This window comes from Entelurus aequoreus, linkage group LG27 (genome assembly GCF_033978785.1).
Source record: "Entelurus aequoreus isolate RoL-2023_Sb linkage group LG27, RoL_Eaeq_v1.1, whole genome shotgun sequence".
In the NCBI taxonomy this organism is placed as follows: domain Eukaryota; kingdom Metazoa; phylum Chordata; class Actinopteri; order Syngnathiformes; family Syngnathidae; genus Entelurus; species Entelurus aequoreus.
The window spans coordinates 16,941,992-16,951,826 of NC_084757.1; the positions used below are offsets into that span (position 1 = coordinate 16,941,992).

The 9,835-nt window shown below is 40.2% G+C and overlaps 1 protein-coding gene across 2 annotated transcripts; it reads right to left on the reverse strand.

Annotated features, from left to right (window-relative positions):
* Positions 1 to 2,463: 2,463 nt before the first annotated feature.
* LOC133644129 (zinc finger protein 33B-like) lies at positions 2,464 to 9,835 on the reverse strand. 2 transcript variants are annotated; one of them, XM_062038453.1, is made up of 2 exons: positions 9,432 to 9,835; positions 2,464 to 3,653 (listed from the first exon to the last, which is right to left on the reverse strand). In XM_062038453.1, the coding sequence occupies exons 1-2, from the start codon at positions 9,601 to 9,603 to the stop codon at positions 2,641 to 2,643; spliced, it is 1,185 nt and encodes a 394-aa protein (XP_061894437.1). In that variant the 5' UTR covers positions 9,604 to 9,835; the 3' UTR covers positions 2,464 to 2,640. The 2 variants fall into 2 exon arrangements, with proteins under 2 accessions (XP_061894437.1, XP_061894438.1); XM_062038454.1 differs by having other exon boundaries at positions 2,469 to 3,650.

Sequence of the window (9,835 nt, forward strand, 5' to 3'; positions counted from 1 at the left end):
TCTATATTAGCCTACTATCAAAGGCTGACGCAAATCTTCGTTGACAGATATGTTGTATTTTAATTTTTATTCTTCACGTTTTTGCATCATTGTAAATCATTAGTAAAATGGAGGCTTGTCCCAGAATGAGATAACTTCTGAAAATTACTCGCTCAGAATGGCCAAAGGTGTGTCCAAGTTTAAGGAAATGGCCGGCTGTCTTCTTCTTATGGATTTATTACAATATTTGCAAGCTGGGTAATGTTTGCTGTGGTCTGGAACAACATGGCACACAAACTATGAGAAATGCAGCCAATATTACATACATATGATGTGTCATGAGACATGTAAACATAAATTAAATACACAGGGGACATAAGTCAAGGATATTAAATGAGCTCAAATATACCTACAAACGAGGCATAATGATCCAATATGCACATACAGCTAGCCTAAATAGCATGTTAGCATCGATTAGCTTGCAGTCATGGATTGACCAAATATGCCTGATAAGCACTCCAGCAAATCAATAAAATTAACAAAGCTCACCTTAGTGCATTCACGCACAGTATAAAAACATATGGTGGACAAAATGAGAAAAAGAAGGAGTGGCATAAAACACGTCTTTCTGTGGCAGCATCGGAGAAAGTTGTACTTGTAAACAAACTACGATGAGTTCAAGGATCGCTGAAATTAGTAGGACAAAACGGTGCTTGCCAAATACTCTCATCAGTGAAGCATGTTTAATATAAACAGGGATTTTTAACAATTAGGAAGGTTTGCGTCATGTTTGTTCTCCTACAGAAAAAAAAAATATATATTTTTTTTTCATCTTTTTCCATTTACACATATCTCTGAAAGAGGTCCAGGGAGCCATTAGGATGCGCTAAATAGCCGCGAGTTGCTGACCCCCGGTCTAGTATATTAGGTAGATTAGGTGTCTGTTCATTTCAATAGTGAATACTTGCATTTGAGGTGTTGTCTTTGACCATTTATTTATGCAACTTGTAAAGGGGAATAGTATATGATTTTTATCTATGCATTTAATTATATTTTTTACCTACACTGTAAAATTAAGTATATTTTACAGTAAAAAAAACTGGCAACTCAGTCACCAGAATTGTACTTTAAAATATAGTGTATTTAAAAAGAAAACAAAAAAAACAAAGTAATGGGGAAACATTTTTAGTATTGTTTTTTTCACTGTAAAAATTGCAGCTTGGTTGCCTGAATGTTACTGTAAAATTTAGTTTTTTTTTGTTTTTTTTTCAACATATTACTGTGAAAAGACACAGTACCACTGTTTTCTTTTTTAAATTATTGCTACTGAGCTGCAAGTTTTTACCGTTAAAAAAAAGGTGGTACCGTTTTCCATTTGCAGTAATACACGGTAAAAACAACAACTATAGATTTTACGCAAAAAAACTGGCAACTCAGTTGACAGAATTTTCGCATAAAAAAAATGTTTTTTCTCTCTTTTTTTCAATTTACAGTAAGATGCTGTAAAAACATTGGACATTTTACCATGTCAGTTCACAGTGTACAATTTGATGGATAACATGCTTTGAAATAATAGGTAAAGCAGATATTTAAGTAGTTATTTTAACCAAAAAATTGGAAAGTATAATAATACAGTATTTGCTGCAATATTGGATCATATTGAAAGTCTAAAAGGTATACCATTTTATTGAAGTACATATAGTTTTTTCTGTAAAAATGGAAAGAAGGAATACATTTAATAAGAGAAGATATGGCACTTAATTGACGCATATTATTTCCAGGCAATTGCGGGCCATAGAACATAATGTGGCGGGCCAGATCAGGCCCCGGTGCCTTGTGTTTGATAGTTGTGGGTCAGAATATGTTTACTTGACACTGAAATAAAAGTGCTTTATTCTGCTAGATTCATAATAATCAATTTTAATTGGATTAATCTTAACATTTGAACAACACATCTTGAAGTGCTACAGGGTAAAAGCATCATTAAAGCATTAAAACAAGACAGTAAAAAACAATATTAAAATGAGCTATATGCTTTTTTAAAAGCATCCACTGTCTGTGGGGTCCCGAGATTCAATTGTTGTATATTTTATTAATAAAAACATAGTTTGGGTGATAATTTGTACGTTGATTATACTGTTGTTGATAAATTTCCTCTGCTTCAGTTGCAGATGTCTAATACTATTTCTGCATACAGTCAATGCAAAAACTCAAAATACTGTCTGGGTAGTAAGACAACATTACTACTTAATTTACAGTTCACACTAAACATGAATTAAAAACACATTAACCTGATTTGCTCATGGACTATTTTTATTTAACAAACGAAAATGTTGTAGATTTTTCCACATCCGGACATAAATCTGCTCTCTGCTAGTACTACTGTTGTTGTAAGAACTACAAAATATAAACCTTTGGTGTATGCCAAGCGGGATACATTGTGGTCGTCTACAGCCAAACACTTGTAGTTTCTCGTGAGTTGAGTCATTTGAACATAATCTCAGCAGGGTCAATTTTCAAAAAGGATCTTTATTTTAGTCTGTAGTGGCAACATGTTTCCATTTTGTTCACATATACCAAAACCATGTATGTATAGGTTGTTAAAGCACAGATGTAATATACACTAAGTAAACAAACATGTGGGGAAAAAGTACTGAAACTTCATTGATTGGGTTTTTTGTCACCTGAGCACTGGTGTTGCCTCAAACCCTCCTTAAAGGTGAATCTTCTATTGCACACACCGCAATGGAATGGCTTCTCGCCGGTGTGTATTCTCATGTGTTTGTTGATGTACCCTCTGGTGAGGAATTGTTTGGAACAAACCGAGCAAGCAAAACGTTTCACTTCGGTGTGCTTCCTCATGTGTACTATCATATTACCCTTTTTGGTAAATGTCTTCCCGCATTGAGGGCACTCAAAGGGTTTGTGCTTTGTGTGACGTCGCCTATCACCTTGAGAGTCCTTATTACTCTCCGATGGTTCTTTGGTGTCTTCGCTGTGATCCGTCACAGAAGAGTCGGACGCCATGTTGTTCATGTCTGACAGTGGAGCAAAGTTGCTGTCTGCGTGTGAGCCTGCGTGCTCTTTTTTATGTACCGTCATGTGTCTTGTCAAATATTCCTTAAAGAAGAATCTTTTAGCGCAAAATGGGCAAGAGAAAGGTTTCTTTCCAGAATGTGTTATCATGTGTCTGATCAAATACCCCTTTTGTCCAAATGTTTTACCACATTGAGAGCATTCAAAGTGTTGGTCAACATTGAGATGTCTATCACCTTTAGAGCCCTTCATACTCTTCAGTGGTGTGTCATCGCTGTGATCGGCGGTCTCTGAAGAGTCTGACATCATGTCATCCAGGTCTGACAGTGGAGCAAAGAGGCTGCCTGGTTCTGAGTTTATATCCTCGCAATGCTCTTCATCATCTTCTGTTGTTATTTGATGAATTAGAAGCTCCCCCCCTCTGTCTGCCTCCCATTGACTGTGATGAAACAGTAAGGACTGAGGTTCATCTTCATCATCAGCCTCCCCCAACCATTGAAGCTGTTGCCATGGCTCCTCCTCTTCCTCTTTAATGTGAGGGGGCTCGAGCTCTTCCTGCTCCACGCTGAAGCTCCACTCCTGCTCCTCGGAAGAGACCTCTTCTTCTTCTGTCTTTATTGACACCTGCAGGACATCTGCTGGACACACGCATAGCAAACATGGTTAGAGACAATGGGCCACATTTAGCAGTAAGTTCCTAACGTTTTCTCTTATCTTTCTTCCTAAGTGATTTCCCAAGAGGAGTCCATTCAAATTCATGACGTGTTCTTAAACGCCCAAATTGTTCCCACCTGCTGTTCTTAAGTTGCTGAATGCCAAATGGTTAGCACATGCGTGTCTATCATAAATTGCATATAAACACGCCCTTCCATCCATCCATCCATTTTCTACCGCTTATTCCCTTCGGGGTCGCGGGGGGCGCTGGAGCCTATCTCAGCTACAATCCCCAATATACATATGTAAACACCCTTAATTCCGTAATTTGCATAGGTAAACGCCCTTAATTCCCCATATAAGGGCACAATTCCGGTGGAAAAGCCATACATCAGACACACGGAGAAAACACAGATTACAGAAGAAAAATTCGTATTATCCTGCGGGGGAAATACATAATGTCAAAACGTACGTTTAAAGACCTACAGAAACCCACTACTACCGACCACGCAGTCTGATAGTTTATATATCAATGATGAAATCTTAACATTGCAACACATGCCAATACGGCCTTATAAAGTGCAATTTTAAATTTCCTGCTAAACTTCCGGTTGAAAACGTCTATGTATGATGACGTATGCGCGTGACGTCAATCGTTGAACCGGAAGTATTGGTACACCATTGAATCCAATACAAAAAGCTCTGTTTTCATCTCAAAATTCCACAGTATTCTGGACATCTGTGTTGGTGAATCTTTTGCAATTTGTTTAATGAACAATGAAGACTGCAAAGAAGAAAGTTGTAGGTGGGATCGGTGTATTAGTGGCAGACTACAGCAACACAACCAGGAGGACTTTGACTTGGATAGCAGACGCGCTATCCGACGCTAGCCGCCGACCGCACGGATGATCGGGTGAAGCCCTTCGTCGCGCCGTCGATCGCTGGAACGCAGGTGAGCACGGGTGTTGATGAGCAGATGAGGGCTGGCTGGCGTAGGTGGATAGCTAATGTTTTTATCATAGCTCTGTGAGGTCCCGTTGCTAAGTTAGCTTCAATGGCGTCGTTAGCAACAGCATTGTTAAGCTCCGCCAGGCTGGAAAGCATTAACCGTGTATTTACAGGTCCATGGTTTAATAGTATTGTTGATTTTCTGTCTATCCTTCCAGTCAGGGATTTATTTATTTTGTTTCTATCTGCATTTAAGCCCGATGCTATCACGTTAGCTCCGTAGCTAAAGTGCTTCACCAGTGTATTGTCGTGGAGATAAAAGTCACTGTGAATGTCCATTTCGCGTTCTCGACTCGCATTTTCAAGAGGATATAGTATCCGAGGTTGTTTAAAATACAAATCCGTGATCCACAATAGAAAAAGGAGAGAGTGTGGAATCCAATGAGCCAGCTTGTACCTAAGTTACGGTCCGAGCGAAAAAAGATGCGTCCTGCACTGCACTCTCGTCCTTCACTCTCACGTTCGTCATCCACAAATCTTTCATCCTGGCTCAAATTAATGGGGTAATCGTCGCTTTCTCGGTCCGAATCGCTCTCGCTGCTGGTGTAAACAATGGGGAAATGTGAGGAGCCTTTCAACCTGTGACGTCACGCTACTTTCGGTACAGGCAAGGCTTTTTTATCAGCGACCAAAAGTTGCGAACTTTATCGTCGATGTTCTCTACTAAATCATTTCAGCAAAAATATGGCAATATCGCGAAATGATCAAGTATGACACATAGAATGGATCTGCTATCCCCGTTTAAATAAAAAAAAATCATTTCAGTAGGCCTTTAAGAAAGTGGGACAGTTGAGGTAGCCCCAAAGCGGTCAAATAAATATTCGTCACTTCGGGCATGGTCGTGAAATATGAGCTCCCTCCCCAGGGCACGATCTGCGGCATCTTGCAGTAGCAGCAAAAGTGTGTGTGTGTGTGCGCGTGCACGCACACTGTATTTTGAAATGTCTATATATTGCTCATTTTGCTATATGTCTGTCTGTCAGTCTTGTCTATATCTATCTATCTATCTATCTATCTATCTATCTATCTATCTATCTATCTATCTATCTATCTATCTATCTATCTATCTATCTATCTATCTATCTATCTATCTATCTATCTATCTAATTAATTTAACATTAAGCAATAGAAGTAAGGGAACTTGTCACACTTAAAGGCCTACTGAAACCCACTACTACCGACCACGCAGTCTGATAGTTTATATATCAATGATGAAATCTTAACATTATAACACATGCCAATACGGCCGGGTTAACTTATAAAGTGACATTTTAAATTTGCAGCTAAACTTCCGGTTCGAAACGCCTCTGAGGATGACGTATGCGCGTGACGTAGACCGGGGAACACGGGTATGCCTTCCACATTGAAGCCAATACGAAAAAGCTCTGTTTTCATTTCATAATTCCACAGTATTCTGGACATCTGTGTTCGTGAATCTGTTGCAATCATGTTCATTGCATTATGGAGAAGGAAGCTGAGCAAGCAAAGAAGAAAGTTGTCGGTGCGAAATGGACGTATTTTTCGAACGTAGTCAGCAACAACAGTACACAGCCGGCGCTTTGTTTACATTCCCGAAAGATGCAGTCAAGATGGAAGAACTCGGATAACAGAGACTCTAACCAGGAGGACTTTTGACTTCGATACACAGACGCCTGTAGAGAACTGGGACAACACAGACTCTTACCAGGATTACTTTGATTTGGATGACAAAGACGCAGACGTGCTACTGTGAGTATGCAGCTTTGGCTTCTAAACATTTGATCGCTTGACCGTATGTGCGCAACTTTTTTTTGCGTATGTACGTAACTTTTTTAAAATATATAAGCTTTATGAACCTTGGGTTAGGTGAACGGTCTTTTGGGCTGAGTGATTGTGTGTGTTGATCAGGTGTTTGAATTGTATTGGCGTGTTCTATGGAGCTAGGAGCTAGCATAGGAGCTAGGAGCTAGCATAACAAACACGCAGGTGTTTTTATGCAGGATTAATTTGTGGCATATTAAATATAAGCCTGGTTGTGTTGTGGCTAATAGAGTATATATATGTCTTGTGTTTATTTACTGTTGTAGTCATTCCCAGCTGAATATCAGGTACCGTGAGTATGCAGCCTTGGCTGCTAAACATTTGATAGCTTGACCGTATGTGCGCGTCACGTACATAACTTTTTAAAAATATATAAGCTTTATGAACCTTGGGTTAGGTGAACGGTCTTTTGGGCTGAGTGATTGTGTGTGTTGATCAGGTGTTTGAATTGTATTGGCGTATTCTATGGAGCTAGGAGCTAGCAGAGGAGCTAGGAGCTAGCGTAAACACGCAGGTGTTTTTATGCAGGATTAATTTGTGGCATATTAAATATAAGCCTGGTTGTGTTGTGGCTAATAGAGTATATATATGTCTTGTGTTTATTTACTGTTGTAGTCATTCCCAGCTGAATATCAGGTACCGTGAGTATGCAGCCTTGGCTGCTAAACATTTGACAGCTTGACCGTATGTGCGCGTCACGTACGTAACTTTTAAAAAATATATAAGCTTTATGAACCTTGGGTTAGGTGAACGGTCTTTTGGGCTGAGTGATTGTGTGTGTTGATCAGGTGTTTGAATTGAATTGGCGTGTTCTATGGAGCTAGGAGCTAGCAGAGGAGCTAGGAGCTAGCGTAACAAACACGCAGGTGTTTTTATGCAGGATTAATTTGTGGCATATTAAATATAAGCCTGGTTGTGTTGTGGCTAATAGAGTATATATATGTCTTGTGTTTATTTACTGTTGTAGTCATTCCCAGCTGAATATCAGGTCACCCCCGGCTCTCACAGCATCTTCCCTATCTGATTAGCTTCAACTCCCCACTAGTCCTTCACTTGCACTTTACTCATCCACAAATCTTTCATCCTCGCTCAAATTAATGGGGAAATTGTCGCTTTCTCGGTCCGAATCTCTCTCACTTCATGCGGCCATCATTGTAAACAATAGTGAACTTTGCGTATATGTTCAACTGACTACGTCACGCTACTTCCGGTAGGGGCAAGCCTTTTTTTTTATCAGATACCAAAAGTTGCAATCTTTATCGTCGTTGTTCTATACTAAATCCTTTCAGCAAAAATATGGCAATATCGCGAAATGATCAAGTATGACACATAGAATAGATCTGCTATCCCCGTTTAAATAAAAAAATTCATTTCAGTAGGCCTTTAAGAACAAACAGGCCACCCTAAGAGTGCTCTGGAGCACTCGTAGATTTTGTTCTTACCTACGAACAAATCCCAGCTAAGAGAACATTGGTGAATACAAAAATCTCCTCAAGAACTCCGTAAGTGGGCCTGAGAACAAAATTGGTTCTTAAGAACGGTTGCTGAATGGGGCCCACTGACGTTTTTGATAATCCGCATTACGACAGACCTTCCTGGTTCTCTTGGTTGCTTTGTTGGGTCTGCTCCTGTCTTTGGCCAAGCTCCCCCACCCCAGCAGACGATGGCGTGAAACACCGCAGAGGCCAGCACAGTGTATATGGGTGTTGAAGAGATGTTTTTGTTTGGTTGCTTGCATGGTGCAATTGTGTGTGCGCAATATATATTATTGGTTAATTATTTTTTGTTGTTTTACTTTTGTAGCTGTATGTAGAAATGGCACTGCTGGAGTGGTAGCTGGTTGCATCAGCTCTGCTCTTTTAATGTCTATAATGTCCTTTGTGTTGAGAGCTTTGCCTTCCGGCTCAGCTCTTTCTTCACCACAACGGTTTGATACAGCGTCCGCATTACTGAAAACACCGCACCGATCCGCCTGTCGATCTCGTGAGCAAGACTCCGAGGTTCCACACTAAATATTAGATGAAAATGTAAAAAAACGGACAGAACTGATAAAATTTGGAGGTGAAATATTCTCAGTACCTTTGAAATTCAGGCTCTGGGAACAAGTGCTCTAAGATTTTAGCACACCACTGTTTATTTTTAATTGTTTTAATTCAACTTGGCTAACATATTTCAGTGTAATAAATACTTTGGAGCACACTCAACAATACCGTGATAATACAGATAACCGTGATAATTGTGGACACAATAACCGTGATATGAAATGTTCAGACCGTTACATTCCTATAAAAAACGAAATATCCCCCTAAAGCTGTATTAATCATTATTTGTTGTAATTGTGTTACAAAAAGAAGTGGGAATGGGGTAGGATTAAATAAGCTTTGCTTCTTCCTACTCCTTTTCGGACATGATGTAAAGATAAAGGACATGAAATTGTGTGATGTAATATACTGTAAGTGTGTTCATGGGGAAGGCGTGGCGAAGTTGGTAGAGTGGCCGTGCCAGCAATCGGAGGGTTGCTGGTTACTGGAGTTCAATCCCCACCTTCTACCATCCTAGTCACGGCCGTTGTGTCCTTGGGCAAGACACTTCACCCTTGCTCCTGATGGCTGCTGGTTAGCGCCTTGCATGGCAGCTCCCGCCATCAGTGTGTGAATGGGTGAATGTGGAAATACTGTCAAAGCGCTTTGAGTACCTTGAAGGTAGAAACGCGCTATACAAGTATAACCCATTTATCATTTATGTTCGAAATAAACTTTTAAAAAATAAATACAATAAAAATATTATGTTAGGCACCCCAATGAAGAATAAAATATTTTGCGCCCCACCCCAGCAAAGGGACAAGCCGTAGAAAAATGGATGGATGGCACCCCACCCCCACACTATCCACCATGTCTATGTGCCCGCCCCACTATTTGAGGACTGCCCTAAAGCGTGAAATAAAACACACAAACCTGCTTTGTGGAACCCATAATCCAGAGACTTCACAGCGTCCAGTTGTTCCTTTGTTCTCGAAAGTTCCTCCTCGTACTCCGCTATGATTCTTTTAAACACTCCAAATATTTCTTCCACGGCAGCATTGAGTCGCTGATCCACCAAATCTCTCAGCTTTTGGATTTGACACATTTTCTCTCCCCAACAAACTCACGCTTGACGACGTAAATCTCCGCGTCCTCTTGACAATTTTGTCTGACCGAATAAATAGTGTTCGTTTTAAGTCCACGAACACCGAGAATGCGTCGTCTCTCGCTCTAATGTCACGGGCGTGGGCGGATAAAAGCATAAAAAGTACAACAAAGAGGTATTTTTTGCAGTGGCTCAGCAATGGTGGGAAGACGCCGTCGCTAGCTGATGACGT

Coding starts and splice junctions, on each gene's coding strand:
- LOC133644129 (XM_062038453.1), bottom strand. CDS start 9,603: ATGTGTCAAATCCAAAAGCTGAGAGATTTGGTGGATCAGCGACTCAAT. Junction 3,654..9,431: donor TTATGGGTTCCACAAAGCAG/GTTTGTGTGTTT, acceptor GCGTGTGTCCAG/CAGATGTCCTGCAGGTGTCA.